We start from the raw sequence: 25,645 nt of genomic DNA on the forward strand, positions 1-25,645 counted from the left end.
AGTATCCACTGCCACCAGCCAAAACTCACTCAGGGTGGACTGGACAGTGCCCCCTCGAACAACAGACCCAGGGGCAATCGAATTGCCCCTACCAGTACACCCACAATATGATGGTTTGTACTGGTTCTGTTCACAATTTAGGACTAGTAAAGCCAATGGTGACTTTACATGCCCTGGGAGACAGTAGTCAGTCCCAGGGTACGGAGTCTATGTTTGGGGGTCACTATGAAAGCCCTTTGTTACGGCACGGAGGGTGCTGTGTAACACACATACCAAAAACACATGAAGCCCTATGGAGTAAAAGACCCCATAGCCCATAAAACACATTACAAAGTCAAAGGATATCTCACATCATGTCTAAGAGTGGGAGAAAAAGAGTCTCACTCTTAGCAGGAGAAAAAAATAAACCCCAAAAATCCAGCAAAGCTGCTGGGGGACTCACTAGGTTTGGGAAATTAGCCTTAACAGAGAATTCTCCCTAACAATCAGGAATCGAACACAGAGTTACAATGCTGGCTACAGAACATGCATGGATGCTTGGAGCAGGCATGCCATCTTCGATGACAGGCCAGACCTAGTAACAGAATCAGATATCAGCAGAGCAGGCTGGGGAGCCCGGTGCAGCGCTCTGGAAACGGGAGGCAAATGGAGCTCCGGAGAACTACAGCTACATATAAACTCTCTAGAACTGTTAGCTGGATCATTCACAATGAAAGCATTTTTGAAGGACAGGGGAACTGCTGCATCCTGCCAAAGATGGACAACATAAATCACCTAGACCGGCAGAACTAGTGAGGGATTTATGGCACTACTGCACACAGTCAGGTATCTCAGTGACAGCTGAGTACCTCCCCAGGACCCTCAATGTGATAGACGATTGGTACTCACGCCACTTGACAGATTCGAGCCACTGTAAACTAAACAAGGGATTATTCCAACAGCTGGATCAGTTATGGGGGCCAATTCATATGGATCTGTTTGCATCCAGACTGATCGCAGAGACAAGCCAATTCTTTAGCTGGAGATTAGACCTGAGACCACTAAGGACAGACACGTTCCCTATCAGGACTGGAGCGGGGGAAGTGTATTATGCATTCCTGCCCTTCGTGATGATGAGCAGAGTTCTAGCAAAGGTCTGCAGAGAGAAAGTGATGATAGTGATCGTGGATCATATGGAAATTGCAAGTATAGTTTCCAGCTCTGATGGAACTTTCCTCGGATTTCACACAGATTCTCCAGTCAGGGATACACCTGCTCACAGAAGCAACAGGGTTGTTTCATCCTCTGAGAGTGAGAAGCACACTCCCTCTGAAGGCTTGCAAGGTGTCGGGGGAAGATGGGCAATGCCAGGCATTTCGAGCGATGCTGCCCAACCCACCTCCGACTCTTGGGCCCCTTCCACACGCAGAAGCTATGAGGCGGCATGGCGCAAGTGGGAAACTGGTGCATGAGGAGAGATATTCCTCCCTTTTCTGCCCCTGTAGTAGCAGTCCTTAACTTTCTGGCATCTCTTCTGGAAGAAGGCAAGGCCTTCACAACAGTAGGCGTCTATAAGTCGGTGATTTCAGCCGGACACGCAACAGTGGATGAAGAGCCTCTAGGAGATCATCCAGCAGTGGTTAGGCTCATGAAAGGGACAATTCTGGGTTTCCCCCAGTCCTGAAATATGCGTACCTATCGGATGTGAACATCGTTTTGCAATTTCTGACGAACTGGCCAGCAAACCTCTCAATGACACAGTTATTGGGGAAACTAGCAATGTTACTTTGTCTGGTATCATGCAGGCGAGTCTCCGACGTTAAGGCATTGGAAGTAGAGAGGAATACATACGGACCAGAGGGTGTTACTTTCACAGTGACAACGAGGACAAAGATGAACTCCTTTGTCTATTTTGATATTCTTTTCTGACCCAGCAACCACAACTATGTGTGGCGGCCTGGAGCCGGGAGTAGAAGCACAGAAAACAAAATTCCGTCCGGCAGGAGTGTCGCAACTGCTGATTGCGTGTAGAAAGCTGTTCAAAGCGGTAGCAACTGCCACCATTGCCAGGTGGGTCCAGAAGGTTAAGCAATAGGTGGGTATCAAGCTAGCCCTATTTGGGGATCACTCAGTGAGAGGAACCATGGCATCCAAGGTTTTTACAGCAGGTGTAGCACTAGTAGACATCTTACGAGCAGCAGACTGGTCTAGTGACAGTCCATTTAAGACTTTCTATTTCAACCAGTAGCATCAGTGGCGGAGGCAGTGAAACAGAGCTTTGAACAAGCATAATGCTCGCCTCCGGTCTTGACATAGAATGAAGTTTACCTCTGCTTACAGCTCAGGGAGTCTTGATTCTATTAAAGACACAGAGGCAAGCATTACTTTCCCGCCTGGTACATGCAGAGTACCTAGAAGCTGTACTAACATCATTTATTTCCTATCTGAGGTATAGGGCAGTGCATTCTCCCTCGCCCCCTAATTTTGTCCGTCTGATTTTACAGGAGATGACCAGAAGAACGGCTGATCGGCTTGGTGTACAAGGGATGTGCAGAACTAGTTTTGTTCAAAAAGTTTGTGTAAGTGATCAGGGACACTGTTGACTTAGAGTTGCTGTATTTAAGGATCAGTTCAGAGTATCCAAAGAAGAGGTGGAGCCACAGATGGGAAGTGGCTAGAGAGCAAAGGCAGGATGTGTGATGGACTACAGAAATGGGTCAGAAGAAAGGGAAGAACAAGTTACTTACCCCTGGTAACGTTCTTTCAACTGGATGTTCCTCCCAGGTATTCCTCATCTATGATATCTCCTATATCCAGCCTGGATCCCCAGATTGGCCCCAGATTGGCCAAATGCAGGAGAAAAGATAACACCTCTGGTGTTTTGCATAGAAAAGGATCCACATTCTCATCCTTGCACAAGCTGCAGAATTTGTTCCAACGGCAGCAGTACAAAGACTTTGTTGATGGCCTTCAGGCCGAAAGCAAGCGCTCCATTACGTCATCCGGGAGGTCCTAATCCTTGTATCTCAACCTTTTAGAAACCATGCGTGAAGGTTGAGCGTGTTGACCTATGGATGGAGAACTCAACCCTTCACGTGCGAGAGAAGGTCCTCTCATTGTGGAAGTCATTTTGGAGGGCAGATGGACATGTCCAGATGGTCCGGGTACCACGTCCTCCTGGCCCAATGTAGATCAATTAGGATGATGGATTTCCAGAACTTTGTCAACCTCCTGATCACATAAGGAATGATGGGGACTGGTGGAAATGCGTACAGAAGTGGATCTCCCAGTCCACTATGAACGTGTCCCCTAGAGCTCCTCTTGGGGGAAATTCCCTACAGCAGAACAGTTTGCACTTCCAGTTGACACTGGTAGCAAACAGATCCACTTAAGGGTATCCCCAAAGGGTGAAGATCTCTTGAAGGACTTCCTGAGCTGGTTCTCACTCATGGGAGATTGTGCTCTGCCTGCTCAGAGCATCCGCCGCTGTGTTCTCCTCTCCAGCTAGGTGAACTGCCAATAGGGAGATTCCTTCTTGAATTGCCCAGAACCAGAGCTGCATTGCCTCCCTGCACAGTGGTAGTACATGGCCACTATGTTGTCCATCATTTTCAGAATATTCTTTCCCCGTACAGAGGACAGAAACGCCTTCAGCGCTAGTCTGATCGCCATCAGCTCCAAAAGGTTGATGTGTAGTTTGGACTCTGATGGAGACCAACGACCGTTGATTGCCAGCTTGTTGGCGTGGGCGCCCCACCCCGTGAGTGAGGCATCTGTCACTACTGTTATCTCCGACCATGGTTGCCAAAAAGGTTCTCACTTCAAAACGTTGTCCTCGCAAGTCCACCACAGGAGATCCTGTGCGACCCTGTTGGAACCTTAAGTAGGTCTGACATGTTGCCCAAGAATTGAGACCATTGTGTCCTGAGAGCACATTGAAGGAATCTCATTCTCAGGTGAGCCTCTGGCACCAGGAAAATGCAGGATGCCATGAGGCCGAGCAACCTCAAGAAGTCAAAGGCCGGGAGACGCTGGGTACTTTGAAATTTGGTGACCATCTGCAGAATGTTTTGAGCCCTCACCTCGGCTGGCGAGGTTTTTCCCAAGGATGTATCCAGTACAGCTCTGATGAATTGGAGCTTTTGAGATGGTATCATATGAGACTTCTTGTCTCAGGTTACGCTGAGATGATCCAGGACTTGTGCAGAAGAATGTGCCCTGATCAAGCGATCATCCAGGTAGGGGTAGAGGTGAATCCCTCCTCTCCTGAGACTCGCTGCCACCACCATCAGTTTGGTGAATACCCTCGGGCGGAGGTCAGCCCGAATGGCAGAACTCGAAACTGATGAGAACCGCAAACGGCAAGCCTCAGGTACTTTCTGTGCTTGTGATGGATTGACACATGAAAGTAAGCATCCTGAAGGTCTGCCCTTGCACTTACACCCTCTGACCTGGTGGCTCGCACTTGCACCCTCTGACCTGGTGGCTCGCACTTGCACCCCTCGCAGCTCCAGGCTGTGTAGCACTCAACATTCCTAGCACTTCATCTGTGGCTCACGCATGAACTCAGACTACACAGCACTGACCCCCTGCCTTCTTCCTTGCTGCACTTGTGAATACTCACAAGGCATATTAGGTTTGTCCTGTTTTCCACTTCCCCCCACTGCTCTTATATATTGTGTTTTTAATGTATTTTAATGCATTTCCCATTCCTGCTCCCTCTCTTGCCCTGTGGGTGCTTGAAACAGTATTTTCCTATTGTATAAGCGCCTAACGAGAAAATAATAAAATAAATAAATGACACTATCCAATCCTGGAGATGGCAGGCAAGAAGGATCTGAAAAAGCGTGACCATCTTCAACTTGTCCTTCCTGAGGAACTTGTTCAAGTATCTCAAGTCCAAGATGGGTCTCAGTTCTCCATTCTTGTTGGGGATTTGGAAATATGGAGAATACCATCCTTTGTTCCTCTCCGTTACAGGTACTGGTTCTATAGCACCTTTCTTTAGCAGGCTCAACATTTCCTGCAAAACAAATAGATCTGGAACCATTAACAGATGGTTTCCCGGTGGATGATTTTGAGGTCTCTGAATGAAGGGGAAGCAGTAACCCTGGGATATGGTTTCGAAAGCCCAAGCATCTGAAGTAATGCCTTGCCATTATTTTTGATGCTGAGACAGTCTGCCTCTCACCGGGATGTTCTGAGTCAAGACCTCAGAGAGGTTTTGAGGCAGCTGAAGCAGCGGCTGATGGTAAAGATGTCATTGCTTGGGCGGGCTTTGCACCTCTCCCGCGTCCACCACAAGGCAATCTTCTTTGGCCTCTTTGACCGGCCATTCCTCTCGCTCTTCCAACTGAGGAGTAGAAGTGAAAGGATCTACCCCTCCAAGAAGGTCCACTGTGGTGAAAAGGCTGAGGCTGCCTGATGTCGGCACCTAAAGACTTGGCTACCGCCTTCGAAGTCTTCAGCTTCTCAAGGCTTTCGTCAGCCTTGCTGCCTAAAAAGATGAGACCCATCAAAGGGAAAATTAAGGAGTCTAGACTGCACATCCGGTGCAAAGCCAGACTTCCTTACCAAGCAAATCTGCGTATCACGGTGCTTGCCGTCATGGCTCTGCTGTTACTGTCAGTATAATCCAAACATGACTGTAGAGATTCACACATGGCCTCTTTCCCATCTTTTACAATGGCCATGAAGAGGTCTCTTTCTTGCGCTTCGGGAATATGTTCAGCTGCCATAGATACGCAGTCCTATAGCGGGGGTCACTACTTGACGGTTTATATTCTTTGGTCAAATCTTTATTGACTGCCACACTTGATTCTGGTTCTTCCCAGTTTGCACTTACTCTTTTTTGTAGAGCAACATGAAATTGTACGACTGATCTCCTAGAGGACCTTTGTCCAGGATATACGTGAGGGCAGCCTGTTTGAATAGGAGGGCAGGCCTGCTGCATCCCAGATAATCAATGACCTTGGCCATTAATTGCCTGTAAGAGGCATCAGCGTGATCTTCCGGGTGTGGCTTGCCAAATTCAAATTCTGGCGAGGTGTCCACTCCACTGGCTGATTACAAATTATCACACAGGTCCTGTATCCTCGACTCCTCCGATATAAAACTATCAGGAACATTAGGAGTGCCATATTGTAACCCAAAAGGAGTATTATTGTCGTCTGAAGGCTAATAGTCTTCATAAATCGACGTGAGAGATTTTAAAAAATCCTTTCTTTCCAATGGTTTAAAGGATTTTTGAATGTCCGGTGGAGGCGTTGATGGTGTTAAGTTCACCTGATATCCACGGAGACGCCACTCAGCCCTGGCTGGAAGATTAGCACTCTCGAACCCTCTCCCTTGATAGTGTGATGGACGTGGATAGCATCTTAATATTTGGTATGGTGTGCTCTCCGTCCTGTGTCGCTGTGCAGGGGCGCGTTGGAGGTGTGGGAGTTCGGCAACCTAGTTGCTTCAGTGGTGCGTTGCCCCGTGTTCGGGTCCAGGCCTGCTGTGACTCCAATTTGCTTGATGAGGTAGGAACTACTATTTTACAGTTTTTTTTATCTTCCCCTTTTCCTCTTTTGCCTTTTTGTTGTTATTAATGTCTGTAGTTTCTTTCCCACAGATGAGTTGGAGAGTTTTGGCTTTGCCGTGCTGTATATAGGATGAGAATCCCAGCAAGGTAAGTGAATGCACGGTGCGCAGCACTTTCTTGCCTTTTCTTTTGCTAAGCTGTGCCTGCGCTGCTTCCTTTGCAGGTCGTTATGATGTTCCGGGCCGCTGTGATGTTCCGAGATCAAGGAGAGACGGCACCTGCTAAGTGGTTTTCGGTGTCCTTGCGTGGCCGTGAGCGAGCGCTCACTAATAATGTCTCTCTTTGTCTTATTCAGGTTGCTGCAGTGTTCTGAAAATGGATGCGGCGTCGTGATGAAGAATCCCCGGATCACGTGTATTCAGGTGAGCAGCTGGTGGTCGTTTGAAGATGGAAGATTCAAGACCAAAGCCAGGCTGCTACTTACAGGTAAGTGCTGAATGGTGTTCTTCTTCCAAATGCAGGATTCAGCATGTGGCAGGATGTAAGAAACACTGGAAATCAGAACTGGACACAGTGAGCGTTATGCTGCTAACTGCAGAATAACGCAAAGCATGTGCTGCTGTTTGGGTGTGGCTTCTATAGCCCAGGTAAAGTAGTTCCAGGTAAAGTAGTCCCAAGCCCGGCCACACCTGAAACACTAGACCGCATAGCTCAGTTCTTTGGAACGGAGCTATGTGAGTGCCTCCATGTTAACTGAAGTCCCAATCCAAATGTTGTCCTCACATAACAGTATGAGCTTGGCTCCAAGAGAGTCCCTGGTGGTGTTTTGTGGCCCTTGAGGCCACAATGGAAGCCTGTAACCTGGCCCCAGCTGAAAGGCTGGTTTGGCCATGATGACCAGGGGCATGAATCATGACAGATGGCTTTGATGGATTCGAGCCAAATGTTGAGGGAGTCATCGCCAAACTTGGTTTTGGCGTCGATGAAGTCAGTGGGCCTCATTCCGAGTTTGGAGGCAGCCATGGTGCTATTAGCACCATGGCTGCCTCCAAACTCGGGCCCAGGTCCATGGTGTCGGAATGGGGACTTACCGGGACATTCGGACCTTTGCGGGCCCCCATAGGGCTCAATGGGAATGGGAAAGGAGCTAATAACGGGCCTCAAATTGCGGGCCAGTTATTAGCTCCATGGTCCCTTAACGGCTCCCGCTAAGACAGGCTGGTAAAACCAGCCGGTCCTGGTGGGACCCGCTAAGGGACCTCGTAATAGGGCGGTAGGGGGTTAACGGCACCGGCATCCTTACCGGTGCCGTTAACCCCCTACCACCAGGGTTGGAATGACAGCCAGTGTCTTGGAAGCCAATGGCATTGATGGTTTCGAGGTTGACTTGTCTGTGGACTTTGTCTGTGACGGACTTCGATGACTCGACAGAGTCTTCGATGCTTTTTCATCAACTCGAGACCCCGGCGGCTCTCAATGAAAATCTGACCTTTGTCCTGGGCTCAAGGGCGCGTGAGATTTGGCTCTAGCCCCTTCCTTTCTAACTTCAGAAAGTAGGAGCATGGCTTACTTGCGTCGAGGGAGCTTGTCTCTCGAAAATGTTTATCATTTCCTGCCTGAATGATTCCCATTCAGCCGGAGTTGAGTAGTAGGCCAAGATATACTCATCTCTGGAGATGAGTTGGACGAGGAAGACAAAGTAGGCGATTTATGATGCCTTTTCTTCAATTTTCTCGTCGACGACGTGGAGTGGTGAGAGCCACTCTGTGACATAGACCTTTTAGTTTTCTTCCGTCGAGGAGAGTCGTCTCTCGCTTCGGAGGAATGTTTTTTCGACAGGTAGTCAAAAGGGACTTTTTGGGGAGTCTACCTACCGCCAATTTTCTTTTACGCTCCTTCAGAGCTTTTCCTGTCATCGATTGACACAACTGACAGGCCGAGATCTTATGCTCCACAGCAAGGCACCACAAACACACCCGATGTGGGTCCGTCAGTGACAGCTTAGCACTTCGGTCTTGGCATTTCTTAAACCCGGTCTTCGGGGTAGTCAGAGCCAAAGATGAAGACATTATGAAGTAACAATATGAAGCGCGCCGTAGTTCACAAAGCGTTACCTTCCTCAGAAAAACAGAACTGAAGCCTATGGGCACTGTGCGTTCCATATATACCTTCAATTATGTCATCCTCGAGACGGAGGCCGTCGAAGGACATCGAGTTGAACACATCGACGCACAGCGCTCTCTGTCAAAAAATTATTTATGAAGCGGCTGAAGCTGGGTTTAGGATAGATCACAGATAGATGAGGAATACATGGGAGGACACAATCCATTCGAAATGTAGTTTAAAAGAAAGAAAATGAGAAAAGTTGGTTTAATTTTCAATTTATTTGTTGAAGCTGCTGAAGAGTAGATTAAAGAAGTTGAAGCATAATGCTCGCCTCTTTGTCTTTATTAGAATCAAGACTCCCTGCACTTTGAGCAGGTGTAATCTTCATTAATCATCCTTCCAATACACAAACCTGGGCAGTTTCTGGCCTGGAAAAGCCCATGATATTGTTTCACAGCTTTGAAGACACACTGGGTTTGGATTTTTCAGATGAACTTACACCTTCTCAGTTCAGGCTTCCACGACATGGAATAAACTGCTGAAAGATATTTGTACAGAAACAAACTTGTTAAACTTCAGTAAACGCCTGAAAACTCTTCTTTTTGAATAAATCTGTCTCAGCATTTTCGACTCTGGCTTCTGTTTCTCTTCTCTGTCCTCTGCGCCCTGATGCCCGCGTGCTCCGGTGCGATACAAACTGATAAATAAATAAGCAAGGAGAGAACTAGTACATTGAATATACAACAAGGCAGTTGCGTTAATTTCCACAGCTTGCATGGGGCATCCACTGTGCCATCCTTATATATTATTTTTTTTTATATTGATACAGCTGATTTACAATCAACTTTTCAATATTTTATCATACATATAAAAAATGTTACACTTCACGAATAGTATTTGCACTTCTACATAATAAGTAAAAATGATGAGCTTTATTTAAGTATTTAAACATTTAAACATGTATCAACCAATTAATTCTCTTCCGTTGAGAGAAGTATATACATCTATGTTTGACATTGTTCCTAGTTTAAGCAGTGGAGTACAATCAGTCTGATTAGATAGATCACTATCTTCCATTATTCAAGTCAATTTTTTTCAAAAAATACACAATTGAGTAGCCTAGTGTTTTACTTTCTGTGTGAAACAATCTTAACCATAATTCATCTTTGGTTAATATTCTAGTATCATTGAAATGTTCTTTCAAATAATATTTTCTAGAATCAAACAATATCTTACATTGTACCATTAAATGTTTCAGTGATTCATTTTGTTGGAAAATCGGCACACATTCTTTTCTTCAGGTATGAGTTTCCAACTGCCTCTTATTTCATTAGTAACCATAGATTTAATCTGAATCTTATAAAGTCTGCTCTGTAAAATAAGCTTGGTGATTTTGTCAAGTAAGATGGGAGTTCGCCATATTTTTTCAGGGCGAATGGATTTGACAAAGTCTTTATATGACATGCACTGTTCCCTGGTCTTTATCCAATCGGTCTGCCATATCTTCATTTTTGCTTTATCAAGATTGCTCATTAGGAGATCATTCGTTATATCAGCTTCTTGTAAAAATGTTTGTACAGAGAGTCTCCATTGACTGATACATTTCTGTGATGATATTTTCATATAATTCGCTAATATTGATAGCAAATCTTTCAATTGTCTCATAATTAAGCATTTTTGATGTAGTGCACATTTCCTCCATTTATACATAGCTGATAGAGACAAAAGACCCAATTCCATGGGCTGAGAATTCGGAAGCAACAAGACCGACCTGCAGTATTTAGCTTCGATTTTCTTCCAGTACAGATTAGAATAATCCAATTTGGACTCTGCAACATATAATATTACTGGAATAACCTTTTGTTTGTAATAGATCATAATGGGGATTATCAAACATTTTCCATATCTAGCATTTATGATTTTAGATTGAGATATTGAAGTCGATATTTTCCCTCCCATCTTCTGTTTATATGGTATATCTTTTTGGTTATTATTGATGTTCAAGCCCAAATCATCAACTATTGGAAGCACTTGTTTCTGGAGGTACCATGATCTCAATGTATGACCTTTCCCAGCCCATCCAAATTGTACTACTTCAGACTTTAAAGTATTTATGGTGAGACAGTTTTTTTGGGCATAGCAACTTAAAGCATTTAGTAGCAACTGTAGCCATCGCTGAGTTTTGGATATTAAAACCAAATCGTCCACATAAAATAGCCACTTTATCAGAGTTTCACCAAGTTTCAGAGAATCTGAGATAACATCCTTGAGACTCTGCCCCACATCGGAGATGTAAAAATAAAATAAGGAAGAAGCAAAAGTACAGCCTTGTTTCAATCCTTTTGCTGTGTTTATCGGGCTAGTCAGTAGACCAGCTGTATTGAAGCGAATTTGAACTGAGGTTCCTTTATGTAGCTGATGTATATAATTTATAAGAAACTCAGGACATTGCACATCAATCAATTTCTTTATTAAAAGTTCTCTGGGTAGAGAGTCGAATGCCTATAAAGAACATATATAACTGTTGTCTGTTAAGTAATTCATTAGCTTTTAAGATGTTAATGACAAGTAAGTTTATATTAGTCCCTACTCCTGCTATAAATCCCGTTTGAAAGGGATCTTTCCATTTCTTCTCATTTAACCATAAGTTGAACTCCTTCAGCAATAGGCCTGAGAAGATTTTTCCTGGTGTGACCAGTAAAGCAATTGGTCTGTAAACTGCAGGGTCTGACCTATCACCTTTTTTAAATATAGGTATAATTATAGAGGTCCTCCATGTAGATGGTATAATTCCGATTTGGAGAATCCTGTTAAAGATCACAAGGAGGATATCAGCCCATAACTCAGAATTTGATTTCAGAATCACATTAGATAGGCCGTCAGGCCCTGGTGCTCAAGATGAGCTTAATCCACAAATGGATTGTACAATATCTAATCGCTCTATTTCAAAATGCAATAGCTCGTAATGCAATCTCAATTTGCTCATAGAACTCATGTTCATCTAAAAACCTGCACGCCCCCAATATAAATTTACAAAGGCAATCACCAAATGTTGTTTAGTAATCCTAATCAATTGAACATGGCTACTTAAAGATAGCCATGCTGCTGATTTAATGCCTCTTGATATTTTCACTGCCACTAGAAGGCCCGTCATCAGTCTCCCACGAATTGGAATTTTTGCTGGTGGTATGTTTATATCGTGATCATCCCAGATCGGTAAGAAAGTCAGCCATGATACTTGAATGACCACAATATCATACTGATCTAAATTATTTGCTTCTGAATTTAATAGATGCCGAAGGCATCTTGTGTTCCATGACACCAAGCGATAGTTCTCATTGTCTCAGGATTGTTATGCGTGAGATGACCTACTGTTTTGTGGGTCTTTTACCAATTTAGTCATTTGATTATAGTTCTTCCCCCTCTGATCTTTGCTGTTCTCTTAAAAAGGGATTACCATTTGTACCATTTTGGTGACTGCCTTTCACATTTTTGGTATCCTCAAACAACGTGAAGCATAGATCATTCAGGGACTCAATTTCTTTTAGCAGTACATCAATAATCACTCTCGATTTAATGGAGATACGAGCTGCTGTTATGTCCTTATCATCAAGAAATTCTACTCTATCAACGTCTGTAGTCAAAATCTTTTAATATGCTTGCTCTGTTTAAATCATACTGTGGAAAAGGGCTACGCCTACAGCACATTATCAACTGATAGCTATTACTGCTTTGTACTATTTTGTTAGCTCGGGTTGATTGTGGATCTTGTCTCTGTGTTATGGAACTTAACCAAGCTTGTTGGTTTCCATTTTTCCATTTCTTCTTTCGTTCAGGGGAGTATTCCATCTTCCAATCAAGTCTCATGAGTTCACTCTCTGCAGCCCTAGCCCTTTAAGGTTGGATTGTATTTGATGTTTATGAAATCCTGTTCATGAATATGCTGATTATTATGTGTTATTTGCACTTAAAACAGCTCTGGTTTCAGCATCTGCTCTTGACTTTGAGTGATCTATAATGCCATACACTTTTGAATTTCTTCTCGCATTTCTTCAGTAGTGGGAAAAGTTTGAGGATTAACTCCGTCTCTTTAATGAGCAAATTCATGGTTTGCTCTCTGTGCAGTAGACATCTCTTGCTCAATTCTATTGTTATATTCCATCTTTTCCGCGACTCATTTCAACAGTTTCATCAATTCGATGCCTTTTAGGATATGTCTGTATAGATTTTACTGAGGGCACTACGGGAATAGCCATCTTTATCGCGGGATCTTGATTAATGGCAATACTGCCTGTTAGCATTTTATTTTATCTCTTCACGCATTACCTCAATAGTTGGAATTAGGTGAAGTTCCTTATCAATACTCGTTTGATGGTTTGTTTGGAATGGTCATTGATCCAATACCTTCACTATTTTATGCAGAGACAGTAGAGTTAGACGTTATTACAGAAGAATTTATTGTTTCAGGCAATTTTTGATTAGATTGAAAATCTGATGTTATAGATTTGCATATCTCCTCTCACAGTTCTTATATAATAGGATTGTTTCCCAGTATTCCACTTGTCACAGGTTGTTCAATATTATGTTGATTGCAAATATTTGATGGCACGATATCTTCTTTCCTGTTGGTCATGTCAGCTTCAATACTGTTTCCTTTAGATGTTAACTTGTCATTTACTAAACTTTTTTAGTTTAGTTTTTAGAAAGATTTGAGCAATTTTGATGGTCGGCTTGAGTGGTTTCAGAAAGATTGGAGCTATTTTTAAGGGAACTTTTATCGGTTCCGTTTGACTACCCACTGTGAGTTTTATAGGTTCTTTTTTCTTGACAATTTCATGATCTGTTATATTTTCTAAAGATTTTTTTTCCTCCAGACTTTTTATCTTCCTCTTTTATTTTTCCTCGATTCTTCAACTTGTCTTCTTTTCAGTTTTGGATAAACCGGTTACTAGCTCGTGATTTGCTATTGACTCTTTTGGAATTTGCAATATCTTTAATATTGTCCTCAACAGTTTCAGACACTTTGGATGCTGGATTCTGTATTTGTTTCTTGGATTTTTCGTGTTTTTTCTTTATCTCACCGTTAGACTTCTAGATTCCTTTTGGTGGTTCATCACTATGTTCGTTGGTGAGTATTGGCTCTGAGGCCATCTCTCTATTAGCTTGAGATTTCTTTATCTCCTGACTCTCTACCAAATGATCTAAACTGATGAATTCGTCCATCATTGACTTAGATAGAGGAGTGTCTTCCAGTTCTTGGTTTTTCGGTGTTGTGTGGGTACATCTACAGTTTTTCTTGACCTGTTCTTGTCGTAGGATACTTTCAATCTCTGAGACATTTTGGTTTAGATTAGAGATTTCAACTCTGGATTCCTCCTCTCTCAATATTACGACTTCCAATTTTTGCGATTGGGTCTTGAATTGTTGAATTTCCATCAAGTTTTCTTTTTTTGAGTTGTTAACAGCTGGTTTCAGGGCTACTAGTGCCGTATCTTTGATCTCGAGGTCCTTGGTGAGTTCCAATAAGTGTCCCCAATGTTGTCGGACCTCAGAGCGGATGTCCTGAAAAACTTTCACTAAAGAACTCAAGACAAAATTAAGTGCTATCATTGTTGATGAGTATGAATGATTATTTTGGGGATTTTTTTCATACTTCCTTCCCACACTTCCACTACCTTCTTGCTCTTTTCCACCAGTTCTGTCTTGATAGTCCTTGACCATTCTCGATTCCTCAGATAGAGCTGATATGGTGTTTAATTCAAATGATGAGTCTAGATTCGGTAAGATGTCAGAGTTCACAAGAGCTTGGTCTGACAAATCTATTTCTTATTCCACCTGGACCACATTCCTTGGTGGATCTGAGGTTGGTTTTTGCCTTTTCTCTGTCATTTTTCCACTTGTATTTGTTCCTCCCGAATGCGGATTACGAGGTAAATAATTTAAAATTGTGTTCTTTATTGTGGTCGCCGTTAGTGTACAATCTCTGTGTGGTGGTGTACTTTGTTTCGGTGAGTCACTTTTAGGTGTGGAAGCCTCAATATCCCTCTCAACAAAGGTGAGCAGCTGGGGGAAACCGGACCCTGATGGCAACTGTTCATCATTAGGGAATATACTTTGTCTCACCAAAAAAGCTGGATTTCTCCCCAAGAGACACTGATTTGAATATAGTTCTGTTGATTGGGGGCGGATTAGAATCCCCAGAGATTGGGTCCTCTGTCTCTGGGGCTCATAAATCTATTCCTGCCAGTGTACTCTGTAAATTATAACTTTTCATTTTGCTAGCCACAGTCTCTATGTGGTGCTCACTCTCAGTAGGTTCTGTAGGTCAGCTCCGGCTCTAGCTCTCCTTGGTTAAGAGTAACACTTTCTACCAGCCAATACACAACCTAAATTCTGTAATAGCAGTTGTATGAGCGTAGTCTCTCGTTGAGATGGGTCAAAGTCTGAATTCCCGCAGTCCCCATCAAAACTTTCTACCGGCCAGTACACAACCTTGATTCTATAATAGCAGTTGTATAAACGTAGTCTCTCGATGAGACGGGTCAAAGGCTAAATGCCTGCAGTCCCCGTCAAGCTAGAGACACTTCCTTTGGGATATAATACTCCCTGCCAAGCCAAACTGATAACTGTCATGGCCACTCATGAGAAAGGTTGGGCATGGCCATAGGAGTACATTGAGCTGCACGTGCAGCATCTTCTGGGAGTGGCAGGGTGGGGCCACAAGTCAGAACAAATGGATGTGGTTGGGACCAGGCTATTTAAGCCTGCCCCACCCACATGAAAGCGCTTCGCGTTAGTCTGCTTATAGCAGCGTGATGCTCACCACCGCCTGAATCGCCTCTTACCTGATTCCAGCAATAACTATCGCCTGAAGCGCAACTTACCTGATTCCAGCAGCAACCGCAGTCAGAGCGCCTCTGTACCTGATTCCAGCAGCAACCGCAGTCAGAGCGCCTCCTTACCTGATTCCAGCAGCAACCGCAGTCAGAGCCTATCCTTACCTGATCCCAGCAGCAACCTCAGTCGGCACGCATCCTTACCTGATCCCGGTTCCCACCCACAACACTTACTCGGGAGTCCACCTTTGGCCAGCATCCTCATGGAACCAGGCATCCTTCACCCGCCGGCAGATCTTCGGATAACAGCATTCCAGTCTGACTTCACCAGGCCATGCCTGCAAGAGAAAAGGACAAACAAGGTTAGAAAAATTATAAAGACATTGCACTAAGGTTGCGCGCACACCAAACCTTGCGCTTGACCTAAGAACCAAACTTACCACTTATTGGGACATAGTGAACTCCCCTGTGAACTAGCCTGTTCGCCATTGGGGCTCGCTTCTTGCACCGCAATTCCGCTGGGCCTCACATGAGAAGGAAAGACATTACAAGAGATACGGACAATAATCAAGGAAAAAGACATTACAAAAGAATACAAACAATAATCATTATCGAAGGATACTTACCCTTTGTAGTGGTTCAGCCACAGCCGGTCTGGGCTGCCACGCACATGGACCAGTGAAGAAAATAGGTCTATCTAAAAGCGCCACTGCAGTGAGAAGCAGGACAGAGAGCTTGCCATCATAATTAAACAGTTGAGACTATATGGGTAGGCGCATGCTCGCCACATTCTGGGAAGAAGGGTTCGAGGGAGACCACAGCCATATCACAGCATTCTCACAGCCTCTCGTATTCTCGCAGGGGCAGTACCAACAACCAGCGCAGTCCACAACACAGGAGCAGGGAAAGAAGCATGACCCAGGGCAGCCAGTTCCAAGGAGGGCTGAAACCGGGCCCCAAAGTCACTGCAGAGACCAGGTGAGCATAACAACAACACTTGTTCTTCGCACGTGTTTAATTTATATATCCATCCGAGTCCTTACCGGGACTTTACACGCTGGTTTACCGGGTTCCTATGCTCCAAGAGTCTTTACAGTCCTCGTGCGTCCCGTCGTTAAAGGACCCAAAGACCTCAAGACTCTGCCTCCGACTCCGCGGCAGCTCCACGTGGGGAGGAGGACTTTGAAGGATTTTTGCCAAAGGAACAGAGAGAGGACTAGCAGCACGCTGACTCCACAGGGTGAGTAGCCGGTAACAGGAAATGCCTCAAGACTCTGCCTCCGACTCCTCTGCCATCCTTATTCACATTCCCTTACATTCAAAAAGGTAGCCGGGTTGACATGATAGTGTCAAGTTTGTTCCCCAGTTGCAGCTGAATGACTAGCTGTTTGGCGACAATGTTATATTCCTTTTGGTGATTACTGCTGAAAGAGAAGAGTGGCCCCCTTTCTGGGTGTTGACAACACAATGGTCTTCATTCTGGCCAGATCTATGCTTCAAAGTGAGCATGGGGTGACCAGGGCAGAACTTGATGCCCCGAAACAGGCTGATTTCAATGGCAGGTGGGATGAGTCTCTAGAGGCGAGGTAAGAATAGGGAACAATAACTCATCCACGACAAGTATACTGAAGACAATGCCAAGACTAACTAAGCAAAAGATGCATATCAATAAATTGTCTACAATTCATATGCCCTTCTCATTTTTCAATAACAACAATAGCTAAAAAGGGAAATATGCCCCCCTCATTTCAACTGACAATACGTTATGGAGAACTTTTCCAGATCGAAGAGGACAGTCAAATGGCATAAGCCTGCACTTAACAGTATTAATATTCAATAACTGGATATAAATTAATTGCCTCTCTAATGGGTTATGTAGACTCTATTCGTCACAGTGTGTGCATGTTTTTTTACAGAAATTCCAGTAACTTACAATAACACCTTCTTGCCAAATAGCAAAATTCCAGCCTCCGACAGTGAGAATGATGTCTTTGAAGAAAGGAGATCGCTGTACGGTGTTGACCAAGCCATCATGGATTTTAAAGCAGAACGTCGGCTTTTGGCCTAAAGGAACACAAACATTTTCAGTAATTAGACATTTCCATCAAGAGCATTTTTTTACTAAAAACTTAACTTCAGTGTACCTTACGAGAACATGTTAGTAGCTTAGAATAACATTAGCTCTGAAGAACAAGTTACTTCTTACCTTGTAACGTTCTTTCGATGGGATGTTCCTCCGACGTATTCCTTATCTTTGAAAATACGTTTCCAGCTTACTGGCCTCGGAATTTTTTTCTGTAGAGGGCGCTGCGCGTCGACGTCCGCCGTATCGGCGCCGACGTCACCATGCCCATAAATAGCCACGCGCGGCATCCGTTGCTCAGTTCCGTTTTGTAGCATAAGAAAAGTCATGCCTGAATTGGTTATTGACCTTGAAGGAGCGTAAACTGCAACCACAAGGGAAGTATCACTGCGGGGATGGATGGGAGAGGCGATAAGGAATACGTCGGAGGAACATCCCATCGAAAGAACGTTACAAGGTAAGAAGTAACTTGTTCCTCAAAGGGATTGTGTCCTCTGACGTATTCCTTATCTTTGATAGACTCCCATAGCAGTGGCATGTAATTGGAGGTGGGAGTAAGAATGTCATGTATCCCTTTAGGGATGGACCGAATGTAATACAGCTTTGCCAAATCTGGTCTCTTGACTAGTGGAGGAATCCAGGTTGTAACATTTTGTGAATGTATGTGCGGACGACCATGTGGCAGCCGCACATATGTCTCTGACCGGTACCCCTCTTTGGAGGGCCGAAGAGGCTGCTATACCCCTGGTTGAATGAGCCCTAAGATTTTGGGGTGGCTCTTTCCCTGCCAGTTTGTAACATTCCAGAATGGGCAAATTAATCCACCTGGAAATGGTTTGTTTTGTTATGGGTAATCCCAGCTTGTGACCCAAGTATCCTACAAACAGTTGGTCTGCTTGCCTGATCCTAGCCATTCTGCTGATGTAAAAATTTAGAGCTCTCCTTGGGTCCAGCCTATGTAGCCTTTCTTCCTCTTTCCCCGGATGGGGAGGAGGGTAGAACGAAGGTAAGGTAATTTTCTGAGTAATATGAAATTCAGAAACCACCTTTGGGAGGAAATTAGGCTTCACCTGTAGGACAACTTTGTCCTTGTGGAAAATTGTATGTGGGGGTTTACAGGAGAGAGCTTGTAGCTTGCTCACCCTCCTAGCAGATGTTAGTGCTACCAATAGGACAGTTTTAAGCGTGGGAAATCTCAACGAACAAGAGAAGTGGTTCGAATGGAGTGCCCATTAGGAAGTTTAAAACTAAATTTAAGTCCCATAAGGGAACTTGGAATGGTTTTGGAGGATAAACATTAGTTAATCCCTTGAGAAATTGTATCACTAGAGGTAGTTTGAAATACGATGGTTCCTCCGCAGTGCGCTTGAAGATTGAAAGCACTGCGAGAAAGCCTTTTACAGTGCCAACTTGAAGGCCTGAGTTTGCCAAGTAGAGTAGAAACGATAACACCGTTGGTGTACCACATGAAAAAGGGTCGATATTCCCTTCTCTACACCAGCTGCAAAATTTGTTCCAACGGCAGCGGTATAAAGACTTTGTTGCTGGCCTTCTGGCAGAAAGCAACACCTCCATGACCTCATCAGGGAGATCCCAATCCTTGTACCTCACCCTTTCAGAAGCCAAGCATGAAGGTTGAGGGTTCTTGATGTCTGGATGGAGAACCTGACCTCCCTTCTGCGAGGGAAGATTCTCTTTGAGTGGAAGACGGATTGGAGGGCATATGGACATATCTAGAAGGTCCGGGTACCACGTTCTCCTGGCCCAATCCGGGGCAATTAGGATCATGGTTTTCCGGAATCTTCTCAACCTCCTGATCATTTGAGGAATAACAGGGACTGGTGGAAACGCGTAAAGGAGTGGAAACTCCCAGTCCACTACGAACGCGTATCCTAGAGCTCCTCTCGGGGGAAATTCACTTGAACAGAACAGATCGCACTTCCTGTTGGTGCTTGTGGCGAACAGATCCACCTGAGAGGTTCCCCAAAGGGCGAAGATCTCTTGAAGGACTTCCTGAGCTAGCTCCCACTCGTGGGGGACAGTGCTCTGCCTGCTCAGAGCATCCGCTGTCAAGTTCTTCTCTCCGGCTAGGTGGACTGCCGATAGAGAGATGCCTTCCTGAATTGCCCAAAACCAGAGCTGCATTGCCTCTCTGCACAGTGGCAGTGACCCTATGCCTCCTCTTTTGTTGAGGTAGTGCATGGCCACCGTGGTGTCCGTCATTATCAGGACATTTCTCCCCTGTACTGAAGGCAGGAAAGCTTTCAGCGCTAGTCTGATCGCTCTCAGCTCCAATAGGTTGATGTGTAGTCTGGACTCCGATGGAGACCAACGACTGCTGATGGTCAAGTCGTTGGCATGGGCTCCCCACCCCGTGAGTGAGGCTTCTGTGACTACTGTTATCTCCGGCCATGGTTGCCAAAACAGTTCTCCTTTCAAGATGTTCTCTGGATAGGCCCACCATTGAAGGTCGCGGGCTACCCTGTCCGGAATCCGGAGGAGATCTGTCATTCTCCCTGAGAATTGCGACCACTGAGTTCTCAGTGCCCACTGAAGAGATCTCATTATCATGTGAGCCTCTGGCACAAGGAAGATGCAGGATGCCATGAGGCCTAGCAACCTCAAAAAGTCGAAGGCTGGGAGACGTTGGGCATTTTGAAACTTGTTGACCATCTGCAGAATATCTTGAGCCCTCACCTCTGGTGGCGAGGCTTTTCCCAGGGAAGTGTCCAGGACCGCTCCAATGAACCAGAGTCTCTGTGATGGTATCATCTGTGACTTCTTTAAATTGAGGGAGAAGCCCAGTTTGTGAAGGAAGTGGCAGACATAATCTCGCTGGGTCTGAGCTTGTTCTGAAGATACAGCCCTGATCAGCCAATCGTCCAGGTAGGGGTAGACGTGGATCCCTTCCCTCCTTAGACTCGCAGCCACTACCAACATTAGCTTGGTGAAGACCCTCGGGGCGGAGGTCAGCCCAAATGGCAGAACTCGAAATTGATGATGAGAGTCGCCAATTGCGAACCTCAGGTATTTCCTGTGTTTGAGATGGATTGGCACATGGAAATAAGCATCCTGAAGGTCCAGAGATACCAGCCAGTCCTGGAGCTGGAGGGCCTGAAGGATCTGAGAGAGAGTTACCATCTTGAACTTGTCCTTCCTGAGGAACTTGTTCAATTCTCGTATGTCCAGGATGGGTCTCAGTCCTCCGTCCTTCTTTGGTATGAGAAAGTAAGGGGAGTACCAGCCCTTGTTCCTGTCCGCTACAGGTACCGGTTCTATGGCACCTTTCTCTAGCAGGTCCATAATTTCCTGCAAGAGGAGCGGATCTGGAACTTTTAGAGAGCTGTTCCCCGGTGGATGACTCTGAGGGATGTGTAGAAAGGGTAGGCAGTAACCCTGGGCAGCTGTCTCCAATGCCCAAGCATCTGACGTAATAGCCTGTCATTCCGTCAGATGGTAAGTTAACCCGCCGCCTACAGGTGTTTTGTGTGGAAAGACCTCAGAGTGGTTTGGGGGCGGCTGATGCAGATGCAGAGGGTAAAGAGGCACCTGCAGCTGCTGCGGCCTTAGTACTTTTGACCCGTCCACCTCGGGTGGATCTCCTTTGGCCTCTTTGAGCCGGCTGTCCTCTGCCTTTCCTGAATGCGGAATAATAGCGAAAGGACTTTCCTCTTCCAGAGGTTCCTGAGGGGCGAAAAGGAGTTTGGCGGATAGCAGCTCCTAAAGATTTTGCTGCTGATTTAGATGTCTGCAACTTTTTCAGACTGTCATCAGCCTTTTTTCCGAATAATGAAGAGCCGTCAAAGGGCATATTCAAAAGTCTGGCCTGTACATCTGGAGCAAAGCCAGACTTTCGCAACCACGCATGCCTGCGGATTGTTGTACTTGCCGTCATGGCCCTGCTGATACTGTCAGCGGAATTGATGCCAGTTTGAAGTGACTCGCACATGGCATCTTTGCCATCTTTAATAATGTTAAGGAAGGCTTCCTTTTCCTCTCCTTCGGGTATGCAGTCAGCCGCTGATGAAGCACACTCCCACAGTGTGTGACTGAACCTGGCGAGCGTACAGGTGGCGTTGATGGACTTCAACGCCATACTACAAGCAGAGAAGACTTTCTTTGCCATAGAATCGTACCTCTTGTCATCTCTATCCTGTGGGACAGTAGGGTAAACTGTCCAGCCCACTTGCCTCATGTAATGGCTCCTGTAGGTCTTTCAACCTTCTTTCCTCAGAGGCGAAATCCTCTGAAACAGGTAGTGTGGTCCTCTGCAACCCGAAGGTTTCCTGCTCAGAATCTTCCCCTTCTTCATAAATTGAAGATAATCCAGGGTACTCTGACCTCTGAAATGGTATAAAACCCATTTCTAAGGCAGAAGGAGCCAAACTCGTCATTATTGGGCGAGGAAACGTCGATGTGGTTGACGCGATGTGACAGGCTTCGAAGGCGACGAGAACGGCATCGAGAAAACTGGAAGAGGCCTCGAAGAACTCGAGAGGATCGGGATCCTACTCGAGGATGTCGATGACTGTCTCGGCGTCGTGCCGGAGGCTCTTGGAATCACTGTTGGCTGTGGAGTAGCTGTGGTCTTCTCTTTCATCGGCGTCAATGTCGGCATCGACGATGGCATTGAGTCGCTCGACCGATGCGTCGAAGAACCCTTCGACATCGGCGTCGATGGTGCCGATCCATGTGTCAAAGGGATCTTCGACGACGGCGTCAAAAACGGTGCCTTCTTACCCGATGGCCCGTGGCGCTCTTGGGTGGAATGTTTCGCCGGGTGCTGCGACTCACAGCGTTTTGATTTTTTGGGTTTTTCACCCGGGGTATCATCCTCAGCTGTCTTCGAGGGGGTCGAGGCCGCTTTCTCAAAGACGCTTAACATTTTCTTCCTTAATTCCTCCCACTCAGCCTGAGAGCTGTGTTTTGTGGGGCAGGAGACCCTTTCTGGGCAAACAGAAGACGATGAGGAAGGGGATCTTCGACGTCTCTTCTTTGAGTGTCTTGATCTCGACGAATGGTGGGAGCTACTTCGAGATCTAGAATGGGAATGTTTTCAACGGGGAGGAGACGAATGCCTCGACTCAGCCGAAGAAACTTTCGAGGAGGTTTTGACTGACTTACCTCTCTCGAGCTTCCCCTTGTGCTCCTTCAAGGCTTTCGCCGTCATGGACATGCAGTCCTCACACTCCGAACAATGGTGCTCGGCTCCCAAGCACCACAAGCAGATCCTGTGTGGATCCGTTATCGACATTTTTTTTACCACAGTCTCGACATTTTTTTAAGCCAGATCACGGCGTTGTCAGTTCCGATGAAGATGCCATTGAGAATGAGTTGGTATATTCGAGTAGATGTAGATTAGGTTTATCTGACTGAACTGAGCAATGATGTTCCGAGGCCCCACGAAGCACGTAAAAACGGAACTGAGCAACGGATGCCACGCGTGGCTATTTATGGGCATGGTGACGTCGGCGCTGATACCGTGGCCGTCGACGGACATCGACTCGGCGGACGTCGACGCGCAGCGCCCTCTACAGAAAAAGTTTCCGACGCCAGCAAGCTGGAAACGTATTCTCAAAGATAAGGAATACGTTGGAGGACACAATCCCTTCGAAATATAGTTTGCTTCCTCTACAAACTGTCTATCTCTGAGACACTTTACTTCGTATACAGAGTGACTGTCTGTGAGACATCTCAAGCTCCAGGGTTTAGATCTCAGAACTTCTTCTCACTCGCACAGGACAGAGCGACTGCCACTTGTACTGCAGGTCGCCGTAGAGGAGATGTGAGACACCGTCCAGAAATGAAAACAGCCTAAGATATAAATGGCACCACGGGCCCAAGTTCAACAATTCATTGGATATTTCTGACGAACATGCGAGTCTGAGTCAAACATTTCAGAGGTCCCAGTCTGCAGACTGGGTGAAAATATTGGCAATTACTTGTAAACCATAGATAAGCTGAAACACAGATTGTCTGAATAGAACCTCTACTTTATCATTAGAAACAATAATGTCTACCAAAACATAGAGACATGACCATGTCTCTAAATATCAAGTGAGCCACACAGTCCACTGAGTCCTATCTCAACCTGTAGAATATGCTTGTGTGCCTCCTTGCCATCACTGTTCATTTCACTGAAACCAGCGGTCATTTCAGGGACAGGTTCACAACAGCTCCATTAATACATTCCAAACAAAGACGGACATTCTTGGCTAGTGTGAAAGAGGCATTATCATTGTCCTTAGGGCTAGACTGCCAGAGGCAACATCATTTTGGCCAAGAGCGCCCATTGTTTTCCCCTCCCTATCTGGTGGCATGGTCAGAGAATTGACAGACATTGCTGCTGCAGTGGATGACAGGATCACCAGTCTCTCGGGAGTAGCGTTGATGGAAAGCAACAGTGACTCTAAAGTTGTGGGGCAGTGCTTTCTGAAAAAATCCTTAATAGAGCAGAAGCAAGGCAGGCTTCACCCAGACAGACATGACCAGGCTTGAAATTGCCTAATTAAAGGGGAGGAGATTCTCTTTAGGAAGCACCTTCACCAGGATGTGCATCAGACTGTGTTGTGCCTTAGATACCAAGGGTGCTGCGATCCCTAAACACTCAACAGCCTTTCCAGTTGTCCTCACACTGACCTGTTCAAAAGGAATACCCTTCAGGCATTCCAGTTCAAGGGACATGTGAATACCACTGGTGTCCTAAAGGTAGGAAACCCAGCTGACCCAGTCCACATCCTGTTTTTAAAATGTATCTGTAAGGAACAAGTTACTTACCTGTAACTGTTGTTCTCCAGCATGGGTCTGGCATGGATTCACATGCTCATGAATATTCCCCGTCGTCAGGCTGGGAATCCTCGGTAAAGAAAAAACCAGTATCAGTTTCGTTTCTGATCTGTCTTTCGTAGTAATAACCAATCACTGGTCTCTGCGTCATACTGACCACAGCCAATGACTGCCCTCTACCTAAGCACCGCCTCTGGCAACCATCTTCAGATTTGGAAGCACGTGAAGTGGCAGTATGACCAAGTGAAGAGCCGCAGAGGGGTAGGCGGGAGGGTTCGCATGTGAATCCATGCCAGACCCATGCTGGAGAACAACAGTTACAGGTAAGTAACTTGTTTCCTTCTCCAGCATGGGGTCTGGCATGGATTCACATGCTCATGAATAAAGAATACATAGCAGTACACACATGCACAACCACGGGAGGTGGCAAAGGCTCAACATTAAGCATTGCATCAAACTCAACATTAAGCATCTTACCTCCTCACCAGGCTCACCTCAGGCGAACAGGTTGCGCAGCACTGCTTGGCCGACCCTGGACTCCTCCCTGGAATCCCGATCGACGCAGTAGAACTTCGTGAAGGTGTGTGTCGACCTCCACGTAGCAGCCCTGCATATGTCCAGCAGGGGCACACCAGAAAGGAACGCCGTGGTAGCTGCGATCGCTCTGGTGTAATGGGCTCTCGGACGGCCAGGCAGCGGTCGGTTTGCCAACCGATGACAGCACATGATACAGCCGGAGAGCCATCTGGAAATGGAAGCCTTCGAGAGAGCCTTCCCCTGATTGACAGGTCCAAAGTTCACAAAGAGTTGTGACGTCTTCCGAAAACACTTTGTGCGGTCCACGTAGAACTTCAGCGCTCTAGCCACATCCAGCGAGTGCAAAGTTCTCTCAGCCGGCGACGAAGGCGACGGGAAGAATACAGGCAACACCAAGGGTTCGTTGAGGTGGAAGTCCGACGGTACCTTGGGCATGAAGGAGGGGTGCGTCCTGAGCACTACCCTCGTGTCGTGAAAAGTCAAGTACGGGGCCTTGCAGGAAAGGGCCTGGATCTCTCCCACCCGTCGTGCCGAGGTGATGGCCACAAGAAACGCTGTTTTTCACGACAGAAACTTCAACGGGGCCGAGTGCAGAGGCTCGAACGGAGGTCCCATGAGCTTGGTCAGCACCACGTTGAGCTCCCACGCCGGGGCCGGAGCCTTCACCGGCGGGAACGATCTGAACAGTCCCTTCATGAACTCTTTCACCAGACGATGAGACCACAAGGACGTCCGCCCCGTGGTTCTGGTGTATCGGGAGATCGCAGCAAGATGAATCTTGATGGACGCGTG

At 46.0% G+C, this 25,645-nt stretch overlaps 1 protein-coding gene across 1 annotated transcript in view; it reads right to left on the reverse strand.

Annotated features, from left to right (window-relative positions):
- Positions 1-25,645, reverse strand: part of DNAI3 (dynein axonemal intermediate chain 3) — a 2,012,519-nt gene that overhangs the window by 303,118 nt on the left and 1,683,756 nt on the right. The window contains exon 19 of the mRNA XM_069641699.1: positions 17,381-17,511. Within this exon, the coding sequence (XP_069497800.1) occupies positions 17,381-17,511 (131 nt within the window). The remainder of the gene's footprint in view (positions 1-17,380; positions 17,512-25,645) is intronic.

Source organism: Ambystoma mexicanum, chromosome 1q, assembly GCF_040938575.1.
Source record: "Ambystoma mexicanum isolate Mex_15411 chromosome 1q, UKY_AmexF1_1, whole genome shotgun sequence".
NCBI classification, from domain to species: domain Eukaryota; kingdom Metazoa; phylum Chordata; class Amphibia; order Caudata; family Ambystomatidae; genus Ambystoma; species Ambystoma mexicanum.